Source organism: Branchiostoma belcheri, unplaced genomic scaffold (assembly GCF_001625305.1).
Source record: "Branchiostoma belcheri isolate BF01 breed outbred unplaced genomic scaffold, Haploidv18h27 scaffold47, whole genome shotgun sequence".
Taxonomy (NCBI): Eukaryota; Metazoa; Chordata; class Leptocardii; order Amphioxiformes; family Branchiostomatidae; genus Branchiostoma; species Branchiostoma belcheri.
In genome coordinates this window covers 1689430-1702611 of record NW_017804098.1, presented here as the reverse complement: position 1 = coordinate 1702611, position 13182 = coordinate 1689430, and the positions used below count along the sequence as shown (strand labels likewise).

Genomic DNA, 13182 nt, shown 5'->3' with positions numbered 1-13182 from the left:
CAAAGGGAAAAGAGGTAGAGGGAGACCCAAAGTCACCTACTTAGACAATCTGTGATGTGACACTGACCTGCATGATACCAAAGAATTTGCGAAGGGCCATGGAAGATAAAGTGTTATGGGGAGACTTTCTGGATTGGTTCGAGCGGGAGCTTGTACTAAGTTAAGTAAAGTAGTAAGTTTAAGAAGATGTTGAGATGGAAAGTTCTATCGTCTTATTTAAAGCACTGTCCTAATGCAAGAAAACTCAAGGAAGACAAAAACGTCACAGCTCAATCTGCTTGGAGAGAAGGGTCCATAAGAATTGCGGGAGGTCGACGGAAAATGTTATTCAACAATGTGCTTTTTTTCTCTGATGTTGACATCGTTAGGACATTCATGTTTTCTAGAAGAATGTCTCCTAGATAGTATACGTCTCTTGCAACTTAACTTATAACATCAACTAGCGTCTCAGCTATCAGAATAAATGGGACGTTGGGTCACATGGATTTTAAAAGCGACTGCAACGATTAGATGGGGGCCTGCAAGGGGGGGGGGGGTCCCGACAACGCTCTACGCTGAATTCGGAAACTTCTCGATTATGCTTTACGATAAATTCCTAGTGGCCACAACGCATTACGTAGACTTAAAACGGCGAATACGCTCTACGCAAAATGCGCCGAGCGGTTCGTCTACGCTATACGTAGAATTAAAACGGCCGATTACGCTCTACGGAAAAGAAACAATGGATTACAACGATGATGTTGCACTCGTCGTTTATTCCTACCAATGCAAAGTTGTACAAGACATCAGGTTATTTACCGGTATATGTCGTAAACTGACAAGAAAGTGCATCAAAACTTACAAACGCTGGCATCAGTAAATAAAATGAATTGTTACGTTGTTCAATATACCCCATAGGGGCAGAGTGCGGTAAATGATGAGATAATACTGATACACGAATGAGCAAATTAACGATGGATGGATGGATGGACGGACGGACGGACGGACGACGGACAGACGGATGGATGGATGGATGAATGGATGGACGGACGGACGGACGACGGACAGACGGATGGATGGATGGATGGATGGATGGACGGACGGACGGATGGATGAATGAAGCAGCTAACAAATGAGTAAGTTCTATCATGATAACGACCATAGGAATAGGAATCTTAGCAAGTGTTGTACATGTAGTTTTGCTAGCCTCGGTCGCAGGCGATGCCATGAGGCTCACTTCTTGGAGTGCGCGGCGATGTGTTTGAGGATGCGGGCCTTCTCGGTGCCTGCCGGGAACGGTTCGCGGCAGTACGGGCAGGTGGACCGGCTCTTCTTGGCGGACGTGCTGCGGACTGGGCGCTTCCGGGGGATCCGCGCGGACTTAGGCTCCTGGAGGGGGATGAATGAATGAATGAATGAGAATGAATGAGTGAATGAATAAATGAAAGGAGGAATGAATTAATTAACGCACGAATGAATAAATGAGTGAGTGAGTGAATGGATGAGTGAGTGACTGAGTGAATGAATGAGTGAGTGAACGAATGAATGAATGAGTGAAGGAATGAATGAGTGAATGAATGAGTGGGAGTGAATGAATGAATAAATGAATGAATGAATAAATGAATGAGTGAGAATGAATGAGAGTGAATGAGTGAATGGATGAGTGAATGAAAGTGAATGAATTAATGAATGAATGAATGACTAAATGAATGAATGAATGAATTAATGAATGAATGAATGAATGAAAAGACGAGGTTGAATGTGACAGAGACGATATAACAGAGGACTAGGGGAACATGAAAATTGATATTAATGTGCTGTAGTACCTGAGCAATCTGCCGGGTGGCGTTGCAGCACGTTGGAAACTTGCTCTCCAAGGACGGCTTCCTCTTCACGGGAACAGCCCGGTGTTTGCCATCAGCGCAGCTGGCAGGTGAAGCCGTCCCATAGCCTGAGAACACCTCGTCGGTCTGTTTGGGTACAGACCCACCCTGTTCCGCAGTGGTCGTCCTCGCTCCCATCATCATCCTATGGGCCACACCTGGCACCAGGGAAGGGGGTGAGCGAAGTGAGGAATCCTGGTCCTTGGTTTGAAGTTTTCCTTCCTCCTTCGGTAACACCTGTCATTTACAACATACAGGTTTATTCAGTTCCCTAGTAACCACCAGACGTTTTTGGTTGGTAGAAAATTATCAGATGTTGGGCAAGTAGTAGCAATACTACATATCATTCGATAAAGGATATACATGTAGTTGTCTAATAATTAAGTAGCCCCGTTCCCACAATGCTGAATATATTGAATACCCTTGCCATATAGATTATATTTTATTTCAATTGTATATGATGTAATAGTATTTTATTTTGTCAGTAATACTAAATGTAATTTGTAACTGAATTTGTAATTGTAATTTTAACATAAAATCTGCATTAGTCTCAGTGCACAAGTGATGTTATGTATATGCCGAGCAATACATTTTTATTCGTGTATACTTTAGTAATTGTAAAAGATGCTTAATTCAGCCTCTCGGCTGCAAAAAAAGCTTCCAACTTGCTGTATTATGTATTATGCATGTTTTTTGCAAAAAAAAAAACCATTTATATATCCTACTATTTTTTTTCCAAATTCAGAAAATCTAAAAAGCGGAACCACAAGAGAATAGGTATAGACGTGGAGGTGAACACTAGTAGCCATATGCATGCAGCCAGATCCTTGGCGTTACCTTGAGATGAGTGGTGGTGACGGTGGTGGTAGGAGGAGTATCGGATGACGCGTTGAAGGCTGCGGGAGTTGCGCAGCTAGCGCCCGAGGACTTCTCAGTCAGACCTCCGGTGGTCTCCGCGAGAAGCAGCTTGGCCTCCAACTCAGCTATCTGGCGCTAGATGATGGCAGGAGTGGAAGTTAGGCTCCATCAATTGTAGAATGTAGTCTGGTTACTCAAGACGTGCACACGTTCAGTTAAGATACGTCTAAAGCGGCGACGGAAGGTGACAAGTAAATATGAGTGTGTGGGTGCTTTTCGTTTGTCTGTTTGTTTGTTTGTTTGTTTGTTTGTTTGTTTTTGCGTGTGGTAGCAAAGCTATGCACCACATTTCGTCTGTAAATAAATCCCAAGCACAACTCCTAAGATTGACAGAACGTTGCACGTTGGGATTTTGTTTCTAACATAACACCGACCTTAAGCTTCTCCGTTTCTTTGCGGGCGTCGCGATCCTTGTCTTGCGCTGCACTACTCGTCTCTTTCGCCTGGCGGCGCTGCTGCTCCACGGTCTCCACCAGCGCGTCTCTCTCGCCCTTCACGCTCGCCACCTCCACGCGTGCGGCCGCCAGCTGCTGGCTGAGTTTCTTACGGTCCTCATTTTCTTCCTGTGGGCAAAATATTGCCACTTTTATTTATTTCCTGCACCTTTTCATCCCCATTTGCTAAGGCCACAGTAAGTAATTTTTATGGATGACATCAGCGCGCGCATTAAATTTCGCCTGATTTTGGAGAAAAAAAACAACATGAAATTTTGTTGCCCTCTGACAGTGGTCAACATGCCGAAAATGGGCAAAGATGTCAGTTGCCATGCCAGTTCCCGGAAGGTGGATGGCAGATGAATATGAAGAGAGGACACAAAACAAGGCTCTAGGATTTAATGTTTTGTCTTTGACTTTGATGCAGTGAAGTATTTTATTCCTTTTAAATGTGATGGTGGCTGTGTATATGTGAATTTGTTTCGTGGTTTGGATGGCCCCCAGGCTTTTGTAATAGTTGGCAGTAAACTTAGCACAATATAGGTATCATTCCTTGTTTAACAAGGTTTATGATGTCAAGTTTGAAAATGTATGAATCTTTTTTTTTTGGCGCGCCTTGTTTTTTTCGCCCGGTCGCATTAGATTTGGAGTCTGCAGAGGATGTCATCCATAAAATTTACTTGCTGTGGCCTAATCACAAAGAACTGCTGTTTACCCCCTCCCCTCATGACCTGGAGGTTCGGAAGTGGTATTACTAACCACTAGCTAGGACCCTGAAGTTGCTCCGTACCTCCGTTTGTTTGTTGTGGGCGAGTATCAATTGATTTATGTATTAAGCTGCGAGCTCGTTTCTTTTGTTGTCTTTTGTTTAATCACTTGATTTATAGAAAACACATTCTGTTGCATATAGATTGTTGCATTTGAGTTATCTATATTTTGTTATTATGTTTGTCAGTTAAAATATTTGTTTACTGTTTTGTTACTTCAATTTTCCATTAATTGGAAAGTACATCAATTATTACTCTCATTTCAGACATATGATTTCTATTTTTGACCTCTGACCTTTAATGCACTTTTATTTCTCTATGCTGATTTTGTTTCAAGTTTGTCATAATTTCGAATTCAACATAATTTTGTATGTTTTATTAATTATCATTATTGCTAAAACTAATTATTATTATTATGTTATGATTATTTGTTATTTATCTGTTATTTTATTCTACGTTGCTCCAGGAAGAATAGTATGGAATTAACCATACTAATGGAGATCGCAATAAATAAATAAATAAACAAACAAACAAACCTGCAGCAGAGCGGCAAGAGTCTTCTCCCTACAGAGAGCAGACTTAAGTTCTCGCCCCTTCTCCTTCACGTCCTCCTTCAGGAATATCATGTCCGTCAACACTTCGTCGCTCCTCTCCCGAGCACTCTCGGCTTTCTTCCTCAGCTCGGCATTTTCCGTCTTCAGTTCGTCACCTGTCGTGGCGAGATCGGCATTTTCCGCCCGCAGGCGAGCCAACTCGGACTCGAGATCGGAGATTTTTGTTTTCAGCTCGGAAGTTTCCGTGCGGAGTCGGGTTGCCTCGGAGACATGTGAGGCAATCTCCGTTTTCAGGTTCAGGGCCTGAGCTTCGGCCTTTTCCGCCTCTGTCTTTAGGACCTATTCGATAAAGACAAAGAAGCCTTGTTGTTGTTCAAGCTAGGATAACAGAAACAGCAGTAAGAGAGCACGCCACGTTTCAGATCACCAAGCTGAGATAGCCTGCACATTAAAAGTCTTGGTCACAACCCGCCGCCGTACGTGCTTCTGCGTGCTGTCTACGTGCAAAACGTGGGCATCCGTGCGTGGGGAGTACCACCTTCGTACGGAATCCTACGGATTTGGGAGCACGCAGACACGCCGTAGAACTTTTAAGTGCATGTAAAACCTTTTCTGCGTGCAGTCTGCGGATTCACCACCCGTGCGTGCGAGTACGGGCGACGCGCGTGCCCCGTACATACCGTACGGAATCGAAGAAGCACGTGTGAGTATGGCCTCCTAACGGCAATCGCACAGAGATTGTAAGCACGTACAACTCACTTTACCACTTGCGCAACGAACGATGCACGCAACCGCTCATGGCCAGACGTGGCGTGCAGACCACACTCTTACACCTTGCGCAACCGTGCGAGTGACGTACGTCGACGCCACTCCTTCCCCACGTTTTCAGGAAAAAAAACGTAGCAGACGTAGCCTCCCAAAAAACGTACGGACAAAAAGCACGTACGGCGGGTTGTGACCAAGGCTTTATACAGGTGCTTTCAACATCATATCGTCTATACTATAGCATGTTTCGATTCTAAAGCTTAGAAGGCGGGGATTTGGAAGATTGCCTTTTCCAGATTGTTATATATCATCTGCAACGCGTTGTATTAAAATACATCCAATGAGTTTCAGTGACCTAAAATGTTATCGTCCTTGCCTAACCTTCATCTCCAGTAGTTGAGACTTCATCTTCAGCGGGCGGTCCTCAGAGAGAGCCGGGAGCCTGAGATGTTTCCCCCGCTTGCCCTTCAAGAGGGAGTCCGGTAACGCAGCGGACAGGTCGGTTCTGCATTGTTTTAAAGAAATTCATGGACTTGATATAAGAACTTACTTTTATTCCGAAAGAAATTGACGTCGGGCTTCAATCGATTTGTTTTTTTTTTTCAGATTGACGATTGTTTCAAATGTGTCTACAAGCCTGTACGTCCCCCGTCTTCGATTGAAAGATTGATTGGCTGGAATATTGGCCAAAACTCGGTAAGGCAACAGCAAGTAAATTTTATGGATGACATCCTCCGCAGGCTCCAAATTTAATGCGAGCGGGCGAAAAAAAACAAGGCGGGCCGAAAAAACAAGTTTCCTACATTTTAACCCTCAAACACCCGAACTTTTTTTGTGACGTTAATGCCCGAACGGGGTCCAAATGGACCCCATTTGGTTTCTTTCAAATTTATATTCCTTTTTGCATCCTTTCAGTGACCTTTGCACATATATTGGTTAAACATATTAAGACGTTTATTTCGGCATGATTAAGTGTTAAAAAATTCCAGCTCATTATCATAATTTATGCAAAAATAGGATGAGGCCTACAGGTATGAACATGGGGTTGACCTTTGAGCCCATATGATTGTCAAATTGTCAAACCCCTGAAAACCTGATGAAATAATTCCTGAGGTTGAGGTTACTTGGCAAACTGCATAATATTAAAGCAATAATGCTTCCTTGAAGACATATTAAGGACATCCGAACAATTTCGTGTGTAGAAAAGTGCAAATACATGGCTGGGGTCCGTTTGGACCCCAGACGGTCTTACATAAGACTTCCGTTGTTATTTTTACAAATTTGTGTCGATCTCAAAAAAATTTAGGAGAACTTGTAGAAGAGGTTTACTGACAAAGTCACAGGAGGAATTTTTTTAGAATAAAAAAAATTCAAATAGCACATAGAAATATACGTCTGGGGTCCAAATGGACCCCGTTCGGGTGTTTGGGGGATTCTGACTCCATCATTGTACAAATGGTTTTGATTCAGTGGGAACATCACATATGCACAGCCAGCATCACATATCACTGCATCAAAGTAAGAAACAGAGTATTAAATCAGAGCCTTTTCTTGTCTCCTCTCTTTATAGTTATCTGCCATCCACCTTCCGGCATGGCAGCAGACATATTTGCCAATTTTCGGCATGGTGACCACTGTCAGAAGGCAACAAAATTTCTTGTGTGTTTTTTTCCAAAATCAGGCGAAAATTAATGCGTGGGCTGATGTCATCCATAAAATTACTTGCTGTGGACTAAGTTATAGCCATTTTGCGTTGGTACCTATTTTTGGACCTTTTAAACAAGAATACGTCTGCAATATACCGTCAAACAAATGAAGTATTGAACTTGTTAGAAGCAGGAATCACCTGTTGCCTTTAGTGTCCTCGATGACAGTGTATCCCATGGTGCAAAGTGTGAAGATGACGTCATCCACATACTTGTCCAGATCCTGACGTTTGTCTCTCAGACGGTCCAGCTCAGACGACAGCCTGGAAAGTCCAGCAAGACAGAAAAAATCGACAAATTTCAGTAAAACCTACTGTCCAGACCAATATCGTCCCTGGGCAAAGCAATGCATTTATTTACAGGCGTTTGTTTGCAGGTTGTTTGCTTGGCAGTTTGCGGGGACGCAAAGTATGATATAAGGCCATACCGCCTTAATTTTATTGATGAAATCCTTTGAAGACCCCAAACTAGTGCGCGGGCGAATAAAAAAAATTCCGGCCAAAAATAAAAATACTAATACTAAACCACAGGAATACAAAGCTGGTATTGTGAATTTGCGGCAGTACATATCGACGTATACGACAATCCGGCACATGCTGGCTTTTGGGGGAATTTATTAATCGGCACTGTACGTATGTACTGAGTTCTTGAGTCGTGGAGCTTCGGTGGCCTGGGTACCCGGCTCCGTACTGTCGCTAACTACCATGGACTACCCAGGCCTATATATATAGAGCCAGGCCTCGCTGGACGTGACCTTTTTTTTTAGAACAGGCGAAAATCAATGCGCGCGCGGATATCAACCATGAAATTAAGTCGATGTGGCCTAACAGAAAAAAAAACACAGAAAAAGTTGAAAAATCAATCAGCTATGCAGCTATGGCGCCATCGTTGCTGGATAGTAGTTCCATCTTAGTCTGAACCTACTTACTTCCGAGCAGCCTTCTCCTGCTGCTGCTTGGCGCTCGTCAGGGTCGCGACACGTTCCAGGAGGGCGTCTCTCTCGGCGCGCAGGGCCTGATGGGTAGACCCCAACTCGATTTTTGATTGGCTGGTCTGGGCGGACACGTCACGGAAATGGTGGGGTACTGCAAAAAAAAAAACGTTACAGAAGAATTAAATGGAAAATTTCATTCGGAATTTCCCGTATTATAAAGAATCTCAGTGCACACAGTTGGTCACACGAAACAGAACTTTTATGTCCTTTTTCATGTTGTGGCTCGAATGTTTGTTTGTTTATTGACATCACCATTAGTATGGTAAACTCCATACTATTCTTCCTGGAGTCCAGCAACATAAAATAAAATAAAATAACAATAATAATAATTACTTTTAGCAATAATGATAAATAATACATACAAATTATGCTGAAATTATGACAAATATTTGAACTGACATAAAAAATAACAAAAATATAAATAACAAGTGAAACAATCTATACGCAACAAAATGTCATTCCTTTCAATTAATGTGCTTTGTCTATTCCGATCTCTTTCAAGACACCAACATTTAAGATGAAAAAATCTTTTATTTCAACGGCAACTTGCATTATATATCAGCATGTTTTGCGTTGCTTTCTTTCTAACACAACAGGATACAGCTAATACTGCATGTACTAGATTTCAGTTAAAGAAAGAGTCCTTTTGAAAATTTTGTTTCAGTTCTTCTCACCCGTATTGGTAGATGCGCTCTTCTTTGGCGAGGGCACTTCATCACGTGACTTATCGAGGCGCATGCGCAGAGACCTGATGTGATCGTTCACCATTTTGACGCGTTTCTCATGAGCTCCGATTTCTGCACTCGCCTGATGCAGTTTTTCCTAACATCGAAATAGAAGAACTTTATTGCACGACAATTGCACATGGTACAATGTATGGCAAACTACATAAAGAGAGTAACAAACAATAAAATATGTTGAATAAGACCTAATATCGAATAAAAACTAACACATCTTAATTATTAAAACAATAAGGGCTAGTACAAGTCTTTGATAAAGTGTTAAAATCGAGTGGGCTAATCACAATTTTCGGTATTTTGTCTAATAACAAAGCAGTCCTTTATATATCTACCTATTTTTGCGTTGTGGGAACCATTACATGAAAAGATATATTCAAATCTATCTCAAACATCGAGACTCTTGAAATCTGTTGTACTTGATTCGAGAAATGTAAATAGCTTGTTACGTATAACATTTTGTACATTCCATACAAAGTGAAATTCATTTTCTTTATGCTTTGGACAAAATGGACAGAACCTTTGGTCAGAGGCTTTATTGTAATATCTACCTGTTTCAATATTCAATTTATGACTACTAATTCTTAATTGAGTTATTGCTTTACGAATTTCAAAGTTCCCCCCAAAGATGGTTACACTTGAATTTTCTGCCCGTAGAACGCCTTTATTCTGCCTTGACTACAATTCAATCTGGTTTAACTGTACATGTGTATATTGATTCACACAACAAAGGCCATGGTGATTTGATTATATGGATGACATCCTCTGGGAACCCCCAAAACTGATTCGAGCGTGCGAATAAAAAAAGTTTGGCAAAAGGTTGCCTTCAGGCCACACCAATTTAATTTCTTGGTTAACGGATTCGTCCGCTTCATTTTGTTCTGATTTGAAAAAAAAAATCAGAATCAACTGCAAATGCTCATATTTTGCCCTGAACAGTTGAAATCAATCCTTTTCTTCCTAGTTGTTACAGTCATTTAAAGTTCAAAATTCATTGTTTTAATTTTGATCCAGCCTGGTTGAACAAATGACTAAACATACAGAGTGTGGTATGGCGAATAATAGACTCTTCATTTTCATTTCTTCACATCTTCTTCTTTTCTTTTGGAATGGATTTTGGCATTCTACGACATTAGTATTGTTTTCCAATATTTGTTTTGCAATTTACGGCATATATTTGCTCATTTTACAGCTGCTTTGTACGATTTACAGTATGGTCGAAAACTTTTTTTTCCAAACGAACGAAAATTCATGCGCGCGCGGATGTCATCCATATAATCAAATCAGCATGGCCTAATTTGAAAGTGGTCTCAAACAAGGGAATTCAAAAATGAGCTATCTTTTTCAAAACCCCTTCTTGAACAGAAACGAAAACCAACCAGGCAGGAGTATAAATCCCTCCTACTATAAACTTGCAACATTATGTAACCCAACATCAGTTACCATGGTGAGAGACGTCAACAAATCAGGCCATTGGCCAGGTCAGAGGTCAGTGTTTGGAACGGAAGAAGAAGAGGAAACGTAGCAAAAACAAGATGCTTTCCTCCGGTAAACATAACAAACCTCCAGAGACTTGAAGCGTTGTTCAGCAGCCTTCCACATCAGTTCTAAGGCTCCGTCACAAGCCTTGTGAAGGCTCGGGGGTGGGTAGACGGTGGCTTGTGCGCAAGCGCGTGAACTCTGACCGATCCATGGCGAGGCGAGGAAAGCGTCGACATTGACCTTGAGCAAAGCCTTCTGGGATACCGAGTTAAGAACCTAGTTTGGATTTTTGAAAATCACGTAACTGACTGGCATTGGATAAAACTTTTGAGCCTCTCATAATTCTAGTGTCCTAAGGCCACATCAATTTGATTTTTTGGTTCTAGGATTTTTCCAGAAAAAATATGAAGAGACAGGGCGAAAAAAAAACACAGGTCTAGGCATCCTATTATAGCCCAAAATGCTACAATAGGAGTCATGAAGTCAACACAAAAGTCTGAGTTAATATTAAAACAATGAATTTTGAACTCTCAATCAAACCACTACATTGATAGATGGAAAAACTGTAACAAACTTTCCTCAGCTGTTGGGGGTAAGATATGAGCATATTTGAGTTGATTATGAACCAGAATCTTTTTCTTTATCAGATAAAAATCAGAAAAAATTAAGAGGCGAATCCGAGAACCAACAAATTAAATTGGTGTGGCCTAACGTATGTATTAGTAGTTTTCATATCATCGTAAAGTACAAAGACTTAGCACTACCAGGTTTCTAAAGAAAGTTCCAAATACCTCTGCTTCAAAAAGAAAAAAAAAACATTTTCCCCATTTTCAAAGTTCTCACCTGTTGTAAGATAGTGTCACGCAGGGTTAGAGGACCGAAGTGCATGAGATTCCTTTTCCCTTCCAGCTTCCTCTTCCCCTTATTTTTGCTTCTCTCTCGCCGCCAGATTTTTTTCTCCATGCTGAGAGGAACACCAAACCTCCGGTAGACGTTCAGCTCCTCAACTTCTTCTTGTCCCGCCATAGCCTTCATTTCGCCACTACAGCAGTCCTGGAAAAAACTCTTGTACGGCACAACCGACAGCTTCTCTTCGGCAGAAGTCGCGTCGGACTCGGCAACGGTTCGGTTGCCCTCGGGTGTTTCCGCCCCAGTGACGAGAAGATCCAGCCCGCCAATCAGCGTCGAGGAGGAGGACCGAACCTTGTCGGGCTTCTCCAACAGTAAGAGGGAAGTTGAAGATCGCCTTCGTCCCTTCCTGGACCCGGTTACCGGCGGCTCCGCGTTTTCTACGGACCCTGTACTAAACAACTCTGCAAAGGCATCGGAAAAGTCGAGGTCCAGGTCTCCTGCGTCAGACCGTTGCCATGGTATCGGACTGACGCGCCCTGTCTCGGAGCCATCGGCGTCGACCACGACGAAACTGTCTGCGTCCTGGCCGCTGACGCTGGTCTCGATGATAGTGAAGTCGTCATGGCCGGCGTCACGGCAACGTACCGTCAGCTGGTCAGGGTACTCACTGCGATCCAAATACATACTCGGTCAAATAAATACTCTATAAGGCCACACTGACTTAATTTTATGGATGACATCCGCGCGCGCATTGATTTTCACCTGTCCACCGAGGACTGGCTCTAGGCCTGGGTAGTCCATGGTAGTCAGCGACAATACGGAGCCGGGCACCCAGACTATCGAATTCGAAGCGCGACTCAAGAGCTCAGTACATAAGTACAGTACCGATTCATAAATGCCGCAAAAAGCCAGCATGTCGTATACGTCGCTAAGTACTGTCGCAGATTCACAATACCAGCTTTGCCCTTGTATTCCTGTGGTTTAGTAGCATTTTTATTTTTGGCCGGGATTTTTTTTATTCACCCACGCGCACTAGTTTGGGGGTATTCAGAGGATGTCATCCATAAAATTAAGTCGGTGTGACCTAAGCAGGGAAAATTGCGACCTTCTTATCAAATGCCACGTTTTTATTTATTTATTTCATCTTCTAAACACCTGGGAATTTACTCTTCAACAGTAAATTGTTAATTGTCAAGATGGCCCAGGGACACATAAACATAAAGCAATTTGTATAAAAGTAAATAAAACGATCAAGTAACATAACTGAGAAAAGTTTACAAGAGGTCAGTATAACTGAAAATCAGTATAACTGAACAGTTAAGACATGATACAACATATATAAATAGCTAAACAGAAATATACAAACCAAAATGTCAAAATCATAATCGTGATCCATAATCATAAACGTTGCATATGATAAGATGGTCACAATTCAATCTTAGAGATTTCTTATGTTAGTTTGAGGTAACGAGTATTACCTGAGAAGAACTACCAAAACTATTCTTTTCCCTTCATTTTTTCTGCTGCAAATTTCCACCTTAAAGGCATTAAATCTTTGAACTACTGTAACTCTTATATCTTGTATTCTTGTACACAGCAACTTGCCGTAACCTTCGAAGGTTACTCGTTCATTTATTACCTCCATGAAATGTGTCATGGAGGTTATATTTACCTCCATGAAATGTGTCATGGAGGTTATATTTTCAGTTGCGTTTATCTGTCCGTCTGTCCGTCTGTCCGTCTGTCTGTCTGTCTGTCCGTCTGTCCGTCTGTTGGTCAACAAGATAACTCAAGAACGCCTGGATGGATTGGTTTCATACTTGGTGTGTTGGTAGGGTGTGACGAAAACTGGAAATGATTAGATTTTGGTCCCCCTAGTGGCTTCCCTTGGTACTGCAGCGCAACTTCCGGTTTTGATATCTCGCGATCTGGACATGCTAGGGTCATGAAATTTGGATGATAGGTAGCTCTCGTGCTTGGGAAGAAGTCACATGAGTTTGGGCCCCCTAGCGGCTTGTTCTGGAACTGCAGGATGGGTTTCTTTAAAAATATTCGAGAGAGGATAACTGAACAACTGTTTGATGGATCGTCATGATTTTTGGATGTAGGTA

The 13182-nt window shown here is 42.1% G+C and overlaps 1 protein-coding gene across 1 annotated transcript in view; it reads right to left on the bottom strand.

Annotated features, from left to right (window-relative positions):
- Window positions 1–1212: 1212 nt before the first annotated feature.
- Window positions 1213–13182, bottom strand: part of LOC109479124 (calcium-binding and coiled-coil domain-containing protein 1-like) — a 14066-nt gene continuing 2096 nt past the window's right edge. The window contains exons 3-13 of the mRNA XM_019780994.1: window positions 11063–11738; window positions 10301–10495; window positions 8675–8822; window positions 7935–8091; window positions 7147–7269; window positions 5682–5805; window positions 4518–4874; window positions 3155–3343; window positions 2700–2855; window positions 1806–2099; window positions 1213–1368 (exon numbers count right to left, since the gene is read on the bottom strand). Of these exons, the coding sequence (XP_019636553.1) occupies window positions 1213–1368; window positions 1806–2099; window positions 2700–2855; window positions 3155–3343; window positions 4518–4874; window positions 5682–5805; window positions 7147–7269; window positions 7935–8091; window positions 8675–8822; window positions 10301–10495; window positions 11063–11738 (2575 nt within the window). The remainder of the gene's footprint in view (window positions 1369–1805; window positions 2100–2699; window positions 2856–3154; window positions 3344–4517; window positions 4875–5681; window positions 5806–7146; window positions 7270–7934; window positions 8092–8674; window positions 8823–10300; window positions 10496–11062; window positions 11739–13182) is intronic.